This window comes from Lottia gigantea (assembly GCF_000327385.1).
Source record: "Lottia gigantea unplaced genomic scaffold LOTGIsca_57, whole genome shotgun sequence".
Taxonomy (NCBI): Eukaryota; Metazoa; Mollusca; class Gastropoda; family Lottiidae; genus Lottia; species Lottia gigantea.
In genome coordinates, this window is record NW_008709945.1 from 3,720 (window position 1) to 25,919 (window position 22,200).

General features: G+C 32.5%; 2 protein-coding genes across 2 annotated transcripts; both read right to left on the minus strand.

Annotated features, from left to right (window-relative positions):
* Positions 1–3,345: 3,345 nt before the first annotated feature.
* On the minus strand, positions 3,346–4,350 carry LOTGIDRAFT_219822 (hypothetical protein). Its single transcript, XM_009063297.1, has one exon. It carries the CDS (start codon positions 4,238–4,240, stop codon positions 3,842–3,844), a length of 399 nt encoding a protein of 132 aa, XP_009061545.1. The 5' UTR covers positions 4,241–4,350; the 3' UTR covers positions 3,346–3,841.
* Positions 4,351–7,735: 3,385 nt separating this feature from the next.
* LOTGIDRAFT_166228 (hypothetical protein) lies at positions 7,736–20,665 on the minus strand (the record flags this gene model as incomplete). Its single annotated transcript, XM_009063298.1, has 26 exons — positions 7,736–7,819; positions 8,230–8,442; positions 8,614–8,839; positions 9,201–9,444; positions 10,393–10,510; positions 10,668–10,812; positions 11,335–11,453; positions 11,730–11,879; positions 12,218–12,320; positions 12,805–12,950; positions 13,103–13,198; positions 13,666–13,828; positions 14,241–14,383; positions 14,755–14,803; positions 14,964–15,026; positions 15,321–15,460; positions 15,628–15,715; positions 15,853–15,920; positions 16,227–16,331; positions 17,203–17,429; positions 17,950–18,090; positions 18,498–18,681; positions 18,885–18,923; positions 19,253–19,390; positions 19,613–19,789; positions 20,399–20,665. 26 exons carry the CDS (start codon positions 20,663–20,665, stop codon positions 7,736–7,738), a joined length of 3,636 nt encoding a protein of 1,211 aa, XP_009061546.1.
* Between the last annotated feature and the right edge of the window lie 1,535 nt (positions 20,666–22,200).

Consider the following 22,200-nt stretch of genomic DNA (forward strand, 5'->3'; position numbering starts at 1 on the left):
CTTGATTAGATGAGAAAATGGTTTGTGATTTGTGGATAAATGTTTGGTTTTCATTCTTCTACTGTATTATTTCAATAAATAAAAGTGGCTTGGAAATGTGGATTCAAGGTCATGGAGTCTGAAATCAAATAAATGAAACCACTTCCCCAACCTCCTTACACATAAACGACCATCATTGGGACCATCATTGAAAAATTGGTAGATATTTTCAATTTGAAAGAGATTGAATTATCTCATCTTGATAAGCTAGTGTGCACTAACAATACTTTAATGAGATGAAAAAAGAACGGTTTGAAAATAGTATGTTGGATTCAAGTTGAACAGCTATCCCAGCTATTTGTATTTGAAAGCATGCATGTTACCTGAGCACTACTGTCATGTTACCAACAGCTTAACTGACTAATATGTTAACTTGTATAGAAACCTGCTTTCCTTAATGTCACTAGGATGTAACTTCAATTCCTAGAAACAATTTCTTATGCCTATACCATAATCTGATGTTGATTCTGAAATAAGAAGACTAGATCTGCCCTCCCTTCCAACTCCCTCTTCTACTTTCTCTTCAAAGTTATCGTGTATTGCTTGAATTGTACGATTGTCATTGGCATCAGACGCTTACAAACTTCAATTAGGGCTGAATGAGTATCCCTTGTCAATACTGTAGTAAACTGGATGTGTGCTGTCCAGCCTGTAGTGTGTTCTCGTCAAATGCCCTCAATACCTTCTCGTAAGTTAAGTTTGCAATACGCTGGTTGGTAGATGTTAAGTCAACGTTCGCTTCCACGGATACTGATATCGCAATTGAGAAATATCCCTTCATATATATGACCGTAGTCTCAAAAGAATTTCTTTTGATATTGATGGCTCAATGAGCTTGGAGTCTCACTTAAGTTTTATTTAAATAAATCTTTTTTTTTATAATAGGGATATAGAAACCCAATAAGCTTGGAGTAGATGTATTGACGCAAGCTAATGTTAATCCCAATAATCTGCTCATTGATTATTAGTTTGTTTGTCTAAATTTCTTATAGCATTCTTTCATGTTAATTGGTCTGTAATACCCATTGTTAGTAGATTAAACTTACTGACCGAATACAGCTTTTTTCATGCCAACACCGAATTGGAATAATGTGTTTTTGGAGTGTTTTCTATTCCTTTCCATATCTACTACTTGCTTTAAGGGATTTTGGTGGTTTTCACTCTACATTGGAGTAGAGCATCGGGTTTTTAAGGGTGGATTAATTTCAAACACTATCTTGAGGTTATATACAGCATATTGATACTACTTCTTTCTGAAATCAAAGATTCAACACCCCCTTCCCAGTACACGATAATATGCACTTTACTTAAAACTGGGTAAATCTAAAATATTCAAGAAATATCAAGTCCAGTTAATATGAAAATAAGAGTATTCAACTGTTTTGGTTACCTTTGACTTTGAATTCTTGGTCTTGGCAGCAACCCTTACCAATCTCAGGTGTGGTGTCAAATGTTATCATATTACACATATTCAAGATGTTAACACCTTCATTAATATCACCTTTTTTCCAATTCAAAACCCTGTATGGCATGGACACTTCAAGTCTACTTTATTGTATATATGTGGATTAGGATTTTGTCTGTTGTTTCTCCCTGTGATACATTAGACCTAATTTTTGAAAAGTAAGAGAGTATTTAAGTAGAGGATGGCCAACAGCCAGGACAAAGAAACTGCTTGTGCTCAGAATCACAAACCAATTCTCCACCACAAATTGCCAGTGTGCATTAATCTATTTATGTATACTCAAGCATGTGTTTAAAGAACTGACTCACTAGGAAAAAAATACAAGCCAAACCCTATTCAGCTAGTTTCTTCCTCTCCTATTCAAACTAACCGGAGAAAAACGTCTAATTAGCGAGCATTCCACCTTTTCACAGTATTTGTCCATATATTTCTATATGCATGTTCAATTTCAAAAAGTTGAAACTCTCAGATTAATTCACCACCATGTAGATGTATTTATATCAAGCCACTCTTATGATTTTTGATGAAATTGTGTTTTCAAAGAGACCACAGACAAAAGTCGATTCTATAGGGAAAAAAATGAAAATTACAACGAAAACATTAAACAGACCATTATCGTTTAGAAAGGTGTTTTTTTTTTTATATTATCATTATTCAAATAAAATTAAACTTTAAAAAAAAAAAATAATATAGTCAAACCATAACTTCATGTTTAATCTTTGTTCACTGTCCCCATCAATATATATGCTGAACTGCTGAAGATTTTTCAGGATGTAGATTAACTGTCAAAACCAATGACTTGATTTGTTTTATTAGCTTGATATTATTGGGTAGAACTACGACTATTGAGAGTAGAAGCCTTTCAACCGTCATATTCTAGGTCATCATTGCCTTATAGCAACAAGATGCGGAACCACACTTGTTGATGTTAGTGAAGGAGAGTCACCTTGAACTCATATTCAACCATTTCATTCATTAAGATCTTGTGAAGATAGAAAATTTCCGATCAACTGTCAGGATTAAAATCTAGCTCACCATTGCCTTTCAAAACTAAGAGAAAACAACAATATTAAACAATTACATATTTTAACAGTCTTGCCAAGTTGTTTTCATTATATATTATTCTTAATAAGAAGGCCTACATTCATATGTATTTAGGTTTAATCCAAAAGATAAATGAGAAAACGTAAGTCAAACCGAGGTTTTATGTTAGGTTCATCCAGGTCTAATTCAATAACAGGAATGGTAGATATGTATGAAAGTTGAAGCTGCCAGATTGGCTTCTTTGATCTATCTTAGGGCAGACCCTAGTATATCAGTAAACTATACAGTAGAAAATTGAAGTTATTAATTCCACACATTTCATATGGTCTTTTCTTACAAGTTAAGTTTTGTTATGTAAGGATGTTCCAGTCTTTATTTAAATTGTTCACTAAAAAAAATATGTTTAAGAACTCCGAAAAGAAAAAAGAAAGTCAAACCACTGTCAAGATTAATTTTCTTCAACTCAAAACAGCATTACTCTTTCATTTCAACCTTCCAGAGAAAGTGTTGTCAGAAGACCTTCATGTATTTTCAGGACCTTTTACATATCCATAAATTATTTCATTCTCTGAATATGTTCCAGCGAAAATTAACAATCTTGGCTTGAGTACTAAATTGAAAAGAAATTGAGATAAGTTAAAAGAACTTCTAACCAAAAGGGAGGCTTGAAGGAATAAAAAGTTAATTTTGATAATTGGTATTTAAGATTTAAAATAACGAAAATGAAATGAGAAAAAGAACCAAACCAGTAATTATATAGGCTAGATATGGATATGTAGAGCAGTTCACCCCTTGACCATGATTTTCATTTTATTTAAACTTAAAAAACCATATTTCTAAATCACTTCATTGTTACACTTCCATGACTATGGATATCCAGTTATCTTGGACGTCAGGGAAATTCTCTCTGGATCACCCATACATTCATTTTTAGTTGATCAACTTTATTTTTGCCATCATATGTACCAATTCAAAAATGTATTCTATAACCCATTCATAACCACTATCTCTTTTAAAATGTTATATTCCTGAATATAATCTGAAATCAACAACTTGGTTTAAAATGGAATTGGGAATTACAATTGAATTGGAAGATAACACTAACAGCAAAAGTAAAGAAAACCTAAAATGATAATTGATATATTAATCATAAAACACAGAAAGAGTACAAAAATGATCTTTTTATATGAATATGTTTACAAAATAGCACTTCGAAATGAAATAAATTAATGAAAATGGCTTAGCCTTGATGAGTTTGTCGATTGTCTCTTAAAAAAAAAGACTTCACTAAGACTAAGAGTCATCTTCAGCCTCTAGATTTATATTGTTACCAAACTTGGCGTAAAGTTGAACTTTGAGATCAGACAAGATTTGTTTATGAGATCCACCACGTTCTTCTAGTTCTTTTATTTCATCTAACGCCCTTTCTTTGCCTCTCTCTAGAAGGCTTGTAGCGTCTGTCACCGAAGAACTAACAAACACTTCACCGATTTGATATGGCACAAAATCAGAATCGTCCACCATTAATAATTCGTCAGCAGCGTCTTCTAAATTTTGCACTTCCTTTCTTTTTTCAGCAAGTTCGTCCTTAATGTCTTGAAGCCTTGCATTGTGACGGGCGAATTTGTTAATTTTTTGTTGGTCTTCGAATGTCACTTGAGCGTCAGATTCAGTCTCCTTCACAGTCGTCATTGTTAACACAAATTGACAAAATGGCGTCCATCAACAATTTACAAGAAAGGTATTTCCTACACCACGCGTTCTCACAACGAGCTTCGATCTGCGGAATGTCAGATGTCTGCATTGCGTGGGTAGAAATAGGCTAGACCTAATCACTTACATATCACACCGCCAATCGCAATCACGTGAATAAAAATTTGTGAGTAACTATGATTTTAGGCCTTTTTAACTAGTTTATAGTTATGATAAACTTTATTTTCTGTTAAGAAATTGTTGAGAATTGTTTAAAACTTTGATATAAGAACGAGCTATTTGCGTAAGAATATGAATAAATGCATCAGATTTTTCTCGAAAAGCTTTCGCCTTCCAGACGCTCATGAATTCAACATTTTCATATTGAAACGGCCTTGATGATCGAGTACTATTTAATTCTCTTGTTTGAACTGGTTATAACTGGTTTAGTAATAAAATAGTTCGTCTAAATTTAGTATCAAAACAAATCAGCAGCAAAATTACAAATAATACCAAAAATTTTCTAAGGAAATTAATGTAAATTTTATTCCCCTGTTAACAACTTAAAATACAACATCCGCCCATACTGAAGTTATTTTGTTGGAAAACATTTATAATTGGGTCCTTTTCATTGAGATTGATTGAGGAGAGTGTGATGGCGAGTCGATTTTTGTTTAAAGAGTAAACATAAAATCGATATAAGGGTTATTTGGAATTTCCAATCCACAGCTTCTTTTTATAAAATGAAACAGATCAGCCGCTTATTAAAAATGTCAACTTATCAACTTAAAAAATACAATAGGACTCCTTTTCCTTATGACTTTGGTGTATGAATACATTGTTTAGAGCGCGTGGGCGATGAGTGAGTAGCGTCATCGATGACGTAGTTTCCCGTGTGTCATCGAAAATTCCGTTTCACACTTAAATTTTCAGAAACTAGATTCGGAACAGGCCAATTCATTGACAATTTATTGAAATCATCTTTGACTTTGTTGGACAATTCGTATTCAGTGTTTGTTGAAGAGGTAATTTGGTTTTTTAGAGTTTTCAGTTTAGAAGTTAATTTTGAAATTACGAGCCTAGTTTCGTTTCGATGGGTGTCCGATCACAAAATGTTTCGACTTTGGTAAAACTGATACAGGAGGTAGAAGGAAAGAAACTAAACAAAACAAATTACAAAGAAGTTGGGAAATTTAGAGTCAATGTTTTATTGAATTGTACTATTAAAAGGTTACGGAATGATCTGATCCGTTTGAGAACAATCGAGAATAAGAAAATAATGAAGAAAAAATTTGTGAAATTGAATGTTCCGAAAGTTCAATCGCATGTGACCCAATTAAGAGACCTAAATAATAATAATGTCGACCACACATCTAATAAATCGAACTGTGATAGTGACTATGAAAGTGAAATGAAAAAACGAACTGAAAATGATTCCATATCAGTAGATGATGTATTAGGATTAGAAAACTTTTTCTCAAATTTAAAATCACATAACAGACAAATTAAATGTGGATCTGGTTGAAGAAATGTTTGAAATAACATGTCTTATATTTTATTTGTTATAAAAGTTAGGCTATAGGCCTATGCTGAGCCACAACTACACAAATTTTAATTCAATTAGTTATCATAATCTTGTGAACTTACATGTATACTTGTGTCGTTCATGTTCCTGCATTCCATCTTACATGTATACCGTGTCGTTCATGTTCCTGCATTCCATCCATCTTGAAGACCGTGATTATTCTTTGAATAATAATTATTTCATGCATTTTATTTTCATCAGGTTGAATAAATTTTTATGACAATGACGAAGCTTACAAAGTAACCCTGAGAGTATCGCAAACCATTTTGCTTATTATTGTTTATGATGAGATTCTTTAGTTTAATGTGTTGAAAATGTTTTCACCCTGAATTTGTTCTTTTTTTAGGCAGATGAATGATTGATGATGGCTTGAACAACAGAAACAGACCCTGGGCTGTGGAGTTTTTGAGTTTAGATGGTTGGCAGGGATAATTCCATCTGAATCACCTTCATGCCTGGGTTTGACAAGCTGTTAGCCACCTTCATGTTAATAATGCTTTCTTTCAGTATCATTGGAAATACAGACCATTAAATACTTAAGTCCCGTTTTTAATTGGATGGGGAAACGACTGACAATGCATAAGGTTAGGATATCGAGAGCTGAATGGATTTTTAACTTCGGATTTGTTTAGAAAGGGGATGTGCAAGAGAACTGAGATAAATTTAATACATACAGGTTATGTTGTATGTATACCTTGAAAGCTGATTAATCTGTTTTATGTTTATTGTGCATATTATCATAGTATATATTCCTCATTGTTGTTATTCACCTCATAATTTGTTACAATTTGATAAAAGAAAAATATTTCATATTTAAGTTAACTGAAGTTCTTTTTATGTGTACTTAGCGGCTATGTGAACATGTCCTTTGTCTGATGTATTCAATTGCCAAGATGTACATGGTTAACCTTTTGTAATATCTACAACGAATACAAGTCAACTGTTCAACAATTTTGTTGGAGAACTTGTCTACAAAAGACATCATTTACCGGGTCCACTCATTAACAAAAATAATATAATCGGAATTTGACAATCTAGAATGAGCTATCAATGGACAGTGAAAATGTTAAAATGTTCTATAAAAGATCTCATTGAGGAGTCTATGAATGCAATTGAGATAGAGCATTTGAATTTATTTATATCATTAGAGGGATTTCTTTATAAATATAAAGTTTCAATAAATAATGTAAATAACATCCTCTAAAAGGCAATAAACAAGTTACATACAGAATCAAGGTTACATAAAATAAAAGGTATCTACGACACATAAAATTGACACCTTGTTAAGATGCATATATAATCTAACAAGTAAATAGCTTTAACAAGGAATAACAAATATTGAATTTAAGACAGACATATTGTTATTTTGCAGATAAAACCCTATGAATCTGCTTGCACGGCATGCTTCTTTTAGTTGAAGGCATATAAATAAAAAATGAAATGGAATAAATGATATGAATGAGATTTTTTTTCAAAGAATGTTACATATATATATATATGTCAAATATCACAGAAACAGCTATTGAGAGGGAGAAACATTCGATAACATAAAGAAAATTATAGCATAAATTGAGGTAGAACTATTATGACAGATTTATAACAAATGTCAAAACTCTTCATGTCCTGCAATGATATTATATTGGTACATTAATATTATGAGATTTCTTCATTAAATTCAATGAGTGTGAAGCTTGCAATAGTATTGATAAAAATATGAATGAATATCACTGGAGAATGCTCTGGTACCTACTTGTAACATTTAATATAGAAATATTTGCTTAAAATTTTGATGATTATCGCAGGGGAATGAATTTCAAAACCATGTACATTCTTGTATACATCTATACACAAAATTAAAATTTAAACTAAAGCATTGCTTGATAACAAAAGCCTAACAAATTGATAATATCTCAACTGTCTGCCTTTTCTTTTTCTTCATTATGTTTCTTTGTCTCTTCTTCAAATTGATCAACAGATTTGAGTAAATTACTGGCCTGGATAAAACACAAAAAGAGAGCACATACAATTCTTTCAATTTCAGATTTTTCCGTATGCTTAGATTTCTATAGAAATTTCAATCTGTCTTACATAATAAGAGCCTTATGCCACTCTGCTACCAGGTTTATCAACATTATATTGTTTCAAGACAGTAGACATAGATTTTTTCATAAGAATCCTGTTGACATACAACATCAACATTTGCAATAAAGAAAGTAGAAATCTATTATTTGTCATAAAAATAGCTTTAAGGGATAGATATACTATCCATCTCACCATTCAGTCACTTCAGCTTCCAGAAACTCCGAAGCTAAGCAAATCAATTATAGTGTTTAAATCTTGCATAAAAAATTTGTGCCTTAAAATCCATATCCTTTAACCATTGTCGTGAAATTAAAGTAATTACCTTTTCATACATGGGATCCTCTTCAGTTTTACTCACAATTTTAGTCAACAAATCTCTGGCTAAATCAAACTCAGCCCTCATTATTGCAGAGTACGCAGCCAGGAAGTTTATGGATGAATTATCATGCCGTTCTGTTACTGGTTTTAAAATATCTAATAACTGAGCATAATCTTTTCTTTCACGTAATATATTGACTATCTTGTCTATAATTGACTGAAAAAAACAATTTGAATCTTTACTTAACTGAATGCACCCTTTTTTTCTATCAATAATGCCTTTTTGACATCAGATGAATAACAAAAATGCCAAAAAATGATGTTGCTGAAGATACAAAATCTGTCATCATAAAATTTTGAGAACAAAAATAAATTAAATCCTACTTACCATTGAATCAGGGTATATTTCATGACCTTTTTTGAGAACACTCAGAGCTAAATTTTCATTATCAGCTTGATGGCACCACTCAGCTGCGTAACCATAGGTATTGTCTGCCAAACCTTCTATATTGTTATCAGTTTTCTCCAGATGTTTTAATAGCTTGTCAAGGTTATTATTGGGTATATAATTACTTATTGCTAATCTTCTCGATACATCACCATCTGATGGCCATCTGAAAAAAGAATTACATCATATGAACTTTCCATAGCTTGGACTCATTTCAGATGTTCTTAATTAATTTGATGGTTTTGTGGCATTAAAATTCTGAATTGCAGTTTGAAAAGGTCATTGCAGGTTTTTTCCTTGTGATATTCATTCTCACTAATGTCGGGACTGTTTAGGATTGACAGATGCAATTTGTTCTTATAATGCCTAATCAGGAAAGGTTTTATTTTGAACTTGAAATATCAAATATGTGAACAAATGACAAAATTGATCTACTCATTATAGCCTCTTGACTAATGAAATTGTTAACTTTGTATCCAATATTAAACAAAGGATTCACAGTCTGTACAACAATTTAAATAGCTTACAAATCAAAAGCTTTTTCCATAGAATATTTATACTCTCTCACAGGTCTTTCTTCAAATGGTTTTAAACCATCCAGATGATTAAGGTATATGAAGTCATAGGCTATTAAATCGGACTGATCTAATATAGCTATTGCAGTCTTCTCAGCCTTATCATACTGCTCTGATCGTATATAATACTTTAACATTTCATTATGTAGACCTTTTAAACAATATTCCATTTGGTTTTCCCCTATTAGTATATTCACTAGAAGGAGAAACAAAATCATGACATGGACTCACTCCACTAAAACATTTTATGCAAATGATTGTATAGGAATGTAGTCCAGGCTATTTTTAGAAATCTTCTTTCTCTCTCCCTTTTGGGGTTTTTGCCTGCCTATTTTTGGGTAAAATTTGGTCTAGATTTGGAATTTGATGTCTGAAATTGCATTATCTTTCAGATTTGGTGAGATGATGAGAGACTTAAAGGTGGAAGGCTAATTCTAAAAATAGTCGTTTTGTGAAGTGCCAAACTCTAGCGGATGAGTATAACCGGTAGTAGTCTACTTTCAATTTTATTAGCTCAAAATTTTCATGGTCATCATATAATGAATTTTTTAGGAGACATTGAGAATTGGTCAGGCTTTCATTCGACATGTTGGAAAGCTTTCAACGAGATTTCTGGAAAAAGTTATAGAAGGTTGAATTTCGTGTTTTAACATGGGAAGAGATGGCAAATGAATTAGTGGAGTGAGTCCACATGTGGTCAAAGGGAGATAATTGGTAACAAAATCACTAATTCAAGGTTTAATGTTTCATAAACTATTCAAATATTTGAAATTAAGGTGTTGTAATAAACATTTTTTTATAATTTGTTGCATAATGAGTATGATACCCATATGGTCAGTCAAAAAGATTTAATTCAAGTCAAGAAATAGGTTTTTTAAATGAACCAAAATGAAATGAAAAGGAATGTTATGTTCTGTTCTATGTTTCTGCTCCGGTTTGGGCTAAAGAGGATGTGTTATTCCATGCAATGTGTAATGAAATTTGTTTTTTCCTTTTTGATATCTAACTGTTTATTTAAGATATATCTGAGATATTTAAGGTGCAAAGCCTGTGGCACAGAGGGCCTCTCCAAGAAACAAAGCAGCTTGCTGTTGAATACGGTTGAAAATGTAGCTGACTCTATCTGTTTACTTGTATAACTTACAGATATGTTGATAATCTTCATCTGCTTCTTCAAATCTCTCCAGACAGGCAAGGTAATATAATCGATTCTCAACAATTTTACGATAATTAAGATTTTGACGTAAATTAGCTTTTCTTCTCTGAAATATTGAAACCATTTTAAGTGTATGATTGACGAGTTTTATTTATTCGAAGGCGAAAAATGCAAATAAAATCATCAGCAAAATATAAACTGACCTAATGCTATTATTTATTGACAGAAAATTCAGCACACAACAGAGCTTCCACACTACTAACCTTGAAAATTTCTTCAGCTTTCTCAATATATTCTAATGATTTGGCAAAGTTTTTGCGAAGCTGTTCAATAACTGATAAGTTCATGTATACAAAAGCAACATCAGGATTGTACCAGCCTAAAGCATTGGCTTTAATCTTTAATGATCTGAAAAGAGAGAAAGATAAAAAAAAATCTTATAGAAGATACTCTCGTACTGAAGCACTGGCCAAGGTCACAAGATATTAGTGTAAAAAATCAAGACATCTGAATTGCGCACCCATAATAATAATATAATATTCTTTAGCCTAAAAACAAAAATCATCAGATCATCTAGGGTCTATAACTTTATAAGGGATTGTGTTTACCCATATGATTTTTGCTCAGTTGCGCTCAACAGGTGAAATAAATGATTGGTATTTCTTTTGTCATCGTGAAATAAAGAGCCCAGTATAAATAAAATAACAAAAAATGTTATGACTTGATCTTTCTCCTGTCTTTCTACATCTATTTCTTTAATCACATGTGACAAAAAAGGGCACTAAAAAGCTTCTGCATTCAATTGCAAACCAATGGGCAAGAAAACGATTGTTGATTTTGAAAGGTATTGCCTTATTGCCATTGTAGTCCATATCACTGAGAGTGAAGTATTAATCTATTAATCATAATATACATAGCTTGTTAACTTACCTTAAGTAATATTTTTCAGCCTCTTCAATATTATTCAGCCGTCTGTAGGCTAGCCCAATATTAGTCATTAAAGCTCCAAGTGAATGGTTCAACTCGCCAAAAAATATCTCCTCATATGTCTAATAAGAAAGGAACAAGAAATTAGGTCATGCCCACTCTACAGACTACAAACAATGATTTGTACTTGCAATCAAAGTTGCTGTTGGGCGTATGTCACCTTGCTTCGCAAGGCCATCCTTCAGATGTAATCTCTAAAAATGAAAATATGAAAGGTCCTTTTGTTTTCAATCTATGTACATGAAACTTTGTTTCTTGTTTCACCCACCCGCTGCAGAAGTGGGCATATCCTGACTATCTATTGACAATCTTTTAAATTTAGTGAATATTTTAATTACCTTCATTGTTTTAAAAAAGAATTCTAAAGCTTTTTCAGGATCTTTTAAATGTAATTCACATGTTCCAATATTCATCCAGCATTCTGCCACCTCCTGAGGCACTGCTATCTTTTCTTCTATTTCTAAACTTTTATAGAAATATTCTCTAGCCTAAAATACATTAAAATGGTAATATGATAAACAGTAAATTTAAAAATATTGTGATAACATATAATAAAACATAAGATATAAAAGAACATGAATTTTCTTTAATGCAAAAAGCATAAAACTTCTTACATCTGTATATTCAAAATTTAACCCCCACTCCCCTATCCAACCCAGTAGTATGTGAGATGATTTTTTTAAATCAAACATCAACAGTCTAAAATTATCATTTTATATTATTGGCATTTCGTTTTGTTATCTTGAAATAAGGATTCTGGTATAATTAAGGTAACAAATATGGTACAACATTTATTTTGATACTTCATCTAATATCAAAATCTCACCTTTTCGTATTGCATTTTATTGATGAGAATAACTCCCATATCATTGTATGACATAGCTAACACTATCAAACTATCATCTATAATATTATCTTCTTCTCGCAATCTAGAAATTTTACATAGAAATTACTGAATACAAACAATAGCTCAATCTTGCTATGGTTGTAAAGAATGGTTGAATTTAGCCGGACAAATCTTTTCCTACCCCTTTAACGGAAGTGATATACAGATGTAATATCGTCACATTGAGGGCCAAAAGGTCACATTTTATGGCATTTCCTCCGATCCATTTTTGGATTGCTAGCTTTTGAGAAATTTCACCATAACAAAATTGGTAATAAAATTTTTTGGTATTGATACAAAGCTGAACCATTAATGAATCCTTTACAATATTTTGGTTATTCTGCGATGTCCCTGTGTCCTACCCAGTACCACAATACAGTTGAGGAATAGGTTCTTTCCCTTCTTCGTACAACTCCCACTACCTCTCGACTGTATTGCGATATCAGGTGAGAAGATTGCAGAATATCCATAAATGTCTTGACGGATTCATGAAAATTCCAGTCGAAAATCAGCAATTTGAAACTAACTTTTCTAACTGTTGTATGATTTTATGATGAATGGACTCAGCTGTTTCATAGTCCTCCAATTCAACATACTGTGTAGCTAGAAAATACTGAGATCTAACTAGAGCTGCTTGTCTATCCTTCTCATTCATATACCCCTCACTGTTCTCCTACAAATTACAAAATAGAATAGATTGAATCGCTTTACCGGCTCATAGATATCAATTACAGCTATCTGTTTCACTTCAGCATTAAAACCGGAGCTAAAGTTCTCACGCATATCCATTATCTCTATCTACATTTTGTTACTCCATGTACTTACCAATATCTGTATCTTTTTGGTTGTTAATCTTATGCCTTGTAAAGGTTGTTGAACCATACTGATAGCTATTCTTAAATCATCCAGAAAATTACTGGCCTGAAATACATCATAGCATATAATGAATATTGTAAATTAAAAAGTATTATGCACAACTGTTTTGAAAGTATCAACAATTTACAAGATAGCTTGCCAGGCATGGCAATATACGCCCACTAGCAGCACTGATTTTGAATAAAAATATTTGGCAAGAATTGGGCCTATTAGTGTTTATGAGCTAAAAATTGAAAGCTTTTTCAACAACAAGGGCAATAACTCACACTAAATATTTTTCAATTTTTCATGATATAGAATTGTGCTTGTCATCATTACCTTTGGCACTTCTTATGATGAGATTCATCTATTCATACTCATAAATAATCGATTTAAAAAAAAAAAGCAGGGAAAGGTGAAAAAATTACGTCACCCATATCAGTGAGGATGGCGGAGATCAGCCTCTGCTTGGTGCAATCAAGGTTTCTGCTGAACTAGGCAAGAATAAGGAAAATCTATCTCTTCATACTCACAAATACTCCTGGTGGTTGTTTATACTTGACATTGGGAGTTTCTTGTCTTTGAAGGTAAATATCAGCTACACGTAGGTCAAAGTTTAACAGGTAATTATCTACTATTTTAGACAGTGGATGTTCACTGGTTGTCCACAGTTCTATTAACTCATATTTATTCTCACTGAATAAGAGAAATGAAACATTAACACAGCTACATTACCTTTAATTAGGAAATTCATTTGCCACTGACCAAATGAGAACTTCTCAAGCAGGTTATATTAGTCAATGACATCAAATTTCCATCTAATCATTTGAGCAACTACACCTGGAACATGGAATGTGAAGACAATGTATAAGATGGAATGAGCTTCAGCGCAGAGGTAGGGATAGATTGGCCATACACTGAGGATGACAAAGAAACACCAGGCGAAGGGAACTTGAGGCTAAAAGTAAGAATTTGGGACACAACTGAAAACAACTAGAGAAGGTAGCCCAGAACTGTGGACTCAATACAGGCACTATCAATGAAGGAATCAATTTAGCTCCAACAGCTTATTTCCAAATCCATTAACAATTTAAAGAATTTAACTTACTGGTATAAGAAATTGAAGACAGTAATATCAGTAACTGTTCTGACAAGGCCCTGTGTATCACCTACTCTCTGTTGAAGGAATGGAAGTTCAAGACTAACTCTCTTAACATCAGGGTGGGTGGAATTAATCTTAAAGTTGAATGTCTGGAAAAATAGTAGAAGACTAATGTATAATAAACCTTATTGCGTCAGTGGAATAGCTGTAGAGAGTCTGATTGTTAGTGACAGTGAGGATTGTTAGTGACAGTGAGGATTGCTAGTGACAGTGAGGATTGCTAGTGACATAAGATGCACTTGGATCTAATCCTCCTCACGGTAAGAAAAATTCTGATTCCATGGCCTGTGCTGCTAAGAGTCAACCCAATATCAGCTTTCAACCCTTATAACTCACTGACAATACTTCATTCGTATCATGTGTACCACAGTTTGAAAACCTAGGATTTATAATTAACTGCTTATATAATCTTTAATATTTAAATATAAAATACAATCCACCAGTAGAGGAGTACACTTACTTTTCTCTTATTTTCATAATAGTCAATCATCTGCTTTATTATCTGTTTTCTGTAAAATAAGATACCAGTAAATTGTTTTACATAAGTCAGTTTTCCCACATATGTCTTCATAAATAACTATTTCTGAAATTTCATGGATAAAAGAAGATTGACAACAGTTCAGGTACGATGTAGGGCTATAAAGGTTTAAGATACAAAAAGAAACTTACCTGTCTTCAGAACTTGAATCAAAATGTTTCTCAACAGCTTTTTCTAACTCTGTAAAACCAAATCTAAATTAGAAATTAAACCATAAATTGACCTGAGAATCATCAAATTTTAACTATTTGTATATATTGAAATATTGTACAGGATTTCTTAAAAACGTTTTATTTGTATTAGGAACACTATTGATTTGCACCATTTCAATTAGAAGGCTGTGGTTCCTGCAATTCCTGCAAACTAAGCAGTTTATGACATCACAATCGCAAAGAGAATTCTATAAAATATGAAGATTTTGCGATAGTTACGTCATAAAACACTTAAATCTTAAATCTAAAACATCAAATAATACAAGCAGTGCTTACTTTAATAAACCTGAATGTTTTACAACATATTTCTCTATAGCAAAATATAATGGTGACCAAATAGAGTCAGGAATGTGGAATATTTCTTTTAATTCAGTTTCATATATACCTTCTTTAGATACTGATATGGCTGTTAGTACCTGCAAAATATTTAACGATTAAGCTGATAAAAGTAATCTAAGTTATTACAAATAAATGAAGTCTTTCCCTTTACTTTTCTGCAACAGAATGGGCTAATGAAGGCAGTCAAAACAATGGCAAGACAGAGAGGTAAACCTACTAAGACAAATCCCAAGAAAAATCTTACCTTTTTGACAAGATCTCCCTCCTTATAATTTTCATCATTATAATCTTCCTCTAATCTTTTTAAAAAACTTTCACATAACTCTTCAACACTATCAAAATACATGTATATCATTCATATGTTTTAGTACCATCAATTACAAACAAAAGCATTTCACAAAATATAAATTTCTATATACATTATATATATATTTATATTCTAGTCACAAATAAAGACATTTCTCCTTACCTTTCACAATTTATCAATGAATCTATTTTCTTATCAAGCAGTCGAAAATATCCAAACACCACAATTTCCTGGAATATAATTAAAACAGATAATGTTTACTTAAGCAATGCAACGGTGGCTTCTTTTGCTTGTTTTAAACAATACCCAAATACTACACTGTACCTTACCTAATTTACAAAGATTGTGTCATACTCGACAAGTACCGCATCCTACTTACGCCAATAGTTCATATACTGATAACTGACACATTGGTAAAACCAAGTGCTCAACGTTGAATACAGATGTGGAATACAGACAAAAACATATAATATCACAATGTACATTACTTGAGAGGACAACCATGCAAATTGCAAAGTGAAAGAAAAAATACTAACAGCTATGGTGATTTTAAGAAATAAAGGATTTTTAGTCTGTTCAGCATCAATAACTCTTTTTAACTGATCTGGGGATAATTCTTTACCAAGTACCATCAGTGATTTCTAAAAAGTGAAAAAAGTTATCACACTATTTCAAAGATGGTAACTAACAAAGTCAAGGATGGGCACTTTTTTTTTTGCACACGATATTTAGTATATCAGACATAAAACAGAAACTTAAAACTATTATATATTAAATATTAGGACTAAATAAGTTTAAGAATGGATCTGATGGCAAACACACTGAGTTTGTTTCATTTTTTCTGTCCTATGCATTTATCTTTGATAACTATATAACTATCAAAATTGACTTGCTGTGCAAATTTCTTGCTGTGTAGTTTTATCTAAAGGTTCAATTTTTAAGACATCATATTTAAGTTCATCTGTCAACTCAGTTATATTTTCCTGGTCATTTTCTACTGTGGATACTACCAAGTTGATCTTATCTGGAATATTGGTAGGTAACCAGTACAGGGGCTGAAATATGAGACAAAGATTAATTCAGTGATTACCACAACAATTAATATATGTAAGCAATGTACATAATTTATCAGGAAAAAGAACAAATGCAGCACTCTGTCTGAAGGAAAACAAGAGGTCCTAAATGAGTGGATGACATTGCTATATAGGTTGTGGTCAAAACGAAAGTGTCTAAATGTTCAGATTGGACAATAAACTGTATACATCAGGCGGTGCACAATAAAGATCCCTTGACAGTTTGAAATCTAAAAGACAGGGTAAATGTTGTATTCCTGGTCAAATTTATTATCTATTAATCATTATACACTGCATGGCATCTCTTTCTTTATTTGTCTATTTAGGTGCAGAACAGTTGGACACAAATCGCTATTGCCATTCAATTCTTTTATATTCCAAGTATACAAAAATTTATAGTCATAAAAACCTACTCAGAATTATCAGTTTTGAGCCTCACCTTTTCTATTTTACTAGCTTGTTTTAATTTCTCTAGACCATCAATAATAATCATTGTTTGTCTCCCCTTGGCACTCAGTTTTTCCATAGCCACTTGAATATCCTGCAAAAGTTGTTGTACGTTTGGTTCAGCCTTTTTCTTCAGATCAGAATTATCTGATTCCTGTTTTTCTTCTCCTAGTGCATATTCAAATTCCAGAAGGATTCTTTCCAAGATATTTAAAGGTCCTAAAAAAAGAGAAAAAGAAACTTTGAAAATTTAAAAAATAATCAAAATTGATAATATCAAATAGTTTAATTCTATATTATAAAAAAAACATTGGCGTGATCACTGTAAAGAAGCTCACTGTTTCAGTGATGCAGGTAAGAGGAGCTGACATGGATAAAGCATCTAGTCGTTCGGATGGGACAATAAACTGAGGCCCAGTGTGCTACAGGCGGTGCACATTATAGATCCCTCAACAGTTGGAAAATCGAGCAGGCTAATGCTGCTGTTCTGGAAAAATTTCTCTCATTGCACCCTGCATGGCATTAACCGTCTTCATTAGCCCACATGGTGCAGAAAAGTAGGACGTGAAACTCCATTCATTTCATTGTAGAGAAGCTGAACTTCTTATGAGTCTGCAGAGAATTGGGGCATTTTCATGGTAAATTTATGAGAGGGAAGTCTGTTATTATAATCATTGGATTGTTTAGAAAATTAAGTCTTAGTATAACTGATCATTTTTAATTCAAGAAAATAACTTACTGGTACTACTGGAAGTGGAACCAACTAAATGATAAAATAGCACAATATTTTCATTCTGTTTTAACTCTTCAATCCAGTTAGACAATAGAGCTGTTTTCCCACTACCTGCTTCACCAGTTATTAGTAAATTTTTCTTAGTACCTAAATATATCAGGATTTTATACATTCTTTATTCACAAAAACTGGAATATTAGGGAATACATTATTTTGATAATGAAATAAAATTCAATTGCTATAAAAAAAAAGGAAATTTTTTTATATCAGCTAAGCAGAATTTATGATTCCGATTCCTGTGCAGTGGCTTATCCATGAATCATAAGCTGAGGAGGCTAAAGGCCACAGAATTTTCAAGGGGGCTGATAAGAAAATTGTTCTTAATAATAAAATAATAAGAAATTTGAATGCTGGGGTGATGGGGAGCTCAGCCAGGCCAGCCTTTTCTTTGGCCAAACACCATTGTTCCTATGCACTAATAAAATTCATCAAATATAAGAGAACTAACAAGAATATCTGAGAATGCTGTTTTTGTTTTAGAATTGAGAATTTACCTATTATAGAGTTAAGCTGATGAAAATATTCTGAATTTCGACTATATACAGATAAATGACTGGATAAAAAGGCATCATGTTCAATTATTTCTTGTTGACGTCTAGTTAATTTGATCTGATTTGAATCGACCAGTAGAACCTCTGTTAAATGCTTCCACACACATTTAAACATCATTTCTGCTACCTGGGGTATATCAACTAAAACTATCAATATCAATATCAATCTCGCTGATACTTTATCAATATTGCTGTCCATCAAATGAATTCTCATTTTTCAAAGAAGACAAATATAAAATATACTTGATTTAGACATAAAAATACTCTATCATTCAGCAACTTAAATTGTGTTATGATTAATGTATCATACCCAACAAAAATAATACCTACCTTAAAAGGGTCTGGATATTTCAGATCAAGGTCTAAAAGCTGTAATAGAATCAAAGAAACATTACATTACATCAACATGGACCTCAATCAATCTCATACTCTTAATTACCAAGTAATCGTATAAGAAAATCATCTACTTTTATACCAATGTCAACAACTTTAATCAACATCTTTCTTTTGAAAAAGAAAAATATCGCTGAAAGTCTGTTTTTCCAATCCTCTCAATGTTAATATAATATTATCAACATAGCATTCGTTTTATGTATATATCTATCAGGCAAGTAAACTTGAGTAGAGCATTGGCATGCAAAATTCAAATTTCAAATTTTACACTACTGAATGGTTGTTTTTTAAATACATAAATATACCTTACTCTCTGTAGCTTTGACACGCCGTTTTAAATCTTCCATCATAGCACTAGAATGGTCACTTTCAGGAGAATATTTGAATATGATCTTTTTATCACCATTTTTCTCACCTTCTTGTCTAATTTTATCATCATATTCCTAAAATTCATGAAAATATTATCATTTATAGACATACAGATAGATATTTTTATACTGTTATTAAAAGTTGTATAGACTGCTCCTTTACATAAGGGTTAGATTTTTTATCAAGGACCGTGTGAGAGCCAACACCGGGCCGACTCTTGAAAGCACTGGCACAGTATCTTTTCCCCCACTGTAGCTACAGGCCTGTAGTTAAGAGTTTTATTTCTATATACATACCTTATCTCTGAAGTATATACATGCTGGTAAGGTACCAGGTAAATTGAGATGACCATGAAGAAACTCTAATTCAGTCACACTCTTGTCTCTGAATTTCTCTAGCCAGGGATATCGTGGAACTGCGTTATCAAAATTCTGCTGCAATAACTCATCTTTATCACCATGCCAACCATACCTCTAAAATGTAAAATAGGCATTAATGGAATATATAGAATATATATGCTCTTTATTCTATAGAGGACATGGTCAATGCAGCAATGCATGAGCAATGACAGAAGATATATTCGGAGTTGTAGTATATTTAAGGTATAATCAAAAATATCTTTTTTGTGCTTCAAGCACAGCTTTAGCAGTGTGTGGCAGTAAGTTGAATTGGGTTAGCTTACAAATTGATGGCTTAGGACCATATGATACATGTTTCAAGATGAGGATATGGAATCCACTTAAAATACAAATAATACTTTTTTAAGACCCAGATTGAGTTGTTGGATAGCGCTAATTGGAAAAAGGTATACATCATAAAACAAGTTGATTTAACCTATAACCAAAAATGTACTAATTATCACCCATACAAATCAATCATTGTATAAGAGCTACGGGGCAGATGTATATATTATATCTAATTACCACCATGGAAATAGTAATATTATTAATTATCTATAAGCTTCATATAAAATATCCCCTCCCCTCCCATATGAGACCCACGGCCCTGGTTCACATGTAAATCCTAGGAAACCTGTTTCAGTTCCTTGTCATCTGAATGGAATCCTTGTCAGTGTAACTCACCTGACCAAAGAATCCAACAAACATATCTGATCTATCCAATTCTCTTAAACAAATATTAATAACTTGAGCATTTTCTCCTGCTTCCTTAGTGATACCCCATCTCATATCAACTGGTACAAATTGGACACCATGTGAATTACACAGATGATGGATTTGTGGAAAATATTTTCTGGTTAATTCCTCTCGTTCATCCTCTATGCCACCAAACGGCGAGGAGAAAAAGATGCGACATACTCTTGGGTCCTTCAATTTTGAATTAGACGCCATTATTCCTAATATCCCAATTAGTCAATCTTTGCCATTATCAATTACCAGTGTATATAAGACAATGCTGACTATATTAACATCTAGTTTCGGTTAACCGGTGATGATAATTACTAGATCATTGACAATGTCTCATTAATCGAGACACAGTGTATGTATTTATTTATTTACCGTCACCAAGAGCGATCAGTAGATTCAATGGACTAATATCATTACAATGCCGATAGTATTCAGATAAGGGCGAAATATGGGCTGTGTCCCTTGCAATTGAATGCATATAGTGTGAACACATGAATGATTGATGACGGACTCAATTGCACAGTATCGTTCAATGGGGACTAAAATAATTATCCCGCGCAAATTGAACCCCAATTTAAGGTCAAATAATTTCCCCGCGCTCGATCATTTCATCAATACTTTTAGAAGTTCATAGAGCTATAAGAGTTCAAAAAATGACTTTTCTATTTGGGAAATCTAGGTTTAAAGGTGTTAGCCTATTAGTCTATAGGCCTAACCAGGATTAAACCCGGAGTTTTGATACATAAGCTCTACCTCATACTGAGCACAAAAACCTATCTGCCAAGCACTATCAGCGTTGGAAAGGACATTAGTATGGAAGCATTTCACAAGAAGTATAAACCGTGGCATGCAGATAAGTACCGTATATTTGCGGTTATAGTGCGCAGTATTTTACTCTTAAAAGGGTTTGATGTGCACAAAATACAGTGGCAAAAAGTTTTGAACTTTTCATCAGAGGTTCTGCAGTCATTTTTGATGATCAGCCATTTTGTAATTGATTGCTGATGATCGTATGTGCTAATATGGAAGAATGTACCCGCATGACAGGGTTCTATCGATGGTAGATTAAATGCCCCACACAACATCCTGGCCTAGGTGAATTGGTCTGCCCTCTTAATGAATGCATATGAATTATTCTTAAAGGTATTTTATGGTTTCAACAAGGAAAGGGGCTTGTTTCTTGCTGAAGCACAAGATAATTGGGTTTCCTCAAACATTTTTTAACAGATGGCTTCCAACTTAGATTTTCAAATATTTTCAAATAAGCGTTTAAACCTGAAACTTTTCTGCACAATGTGGGCTTCATCTATTCAGAAGTGTATCAAAGTTCCTCTTTTCTATCCATTTCAGTTTTATAAAAGGAACCGCAAATTTTCACAACAAGATCTCCCTCTACTGGTATGGAAGCAAAAGACACCAGTTTATTTCAAAAGCATTTTATTGTTGAACTAGCCTGTAACACATGATTCTAAACTGTAATAATCTAGTTTGATATCTGAAGTGATGTAATAAACAGAGTACACTTCACATTTTGTGTATCTAGAAGGCTTGACGAAAACATCACAGAGGGGGGACAGTTTGTTTACATTTAAAGACACATAAAGAAATATAAATAATATGTAATAGAAACAACTTAGAGCAGCCAAGATTTTAAAAATTGCAAATATATTTTCAAACATATTGCTAATTGAAGACCTTAATATCATAAAAGAGACCATTTATTTCTTTAAAGGGAAAGG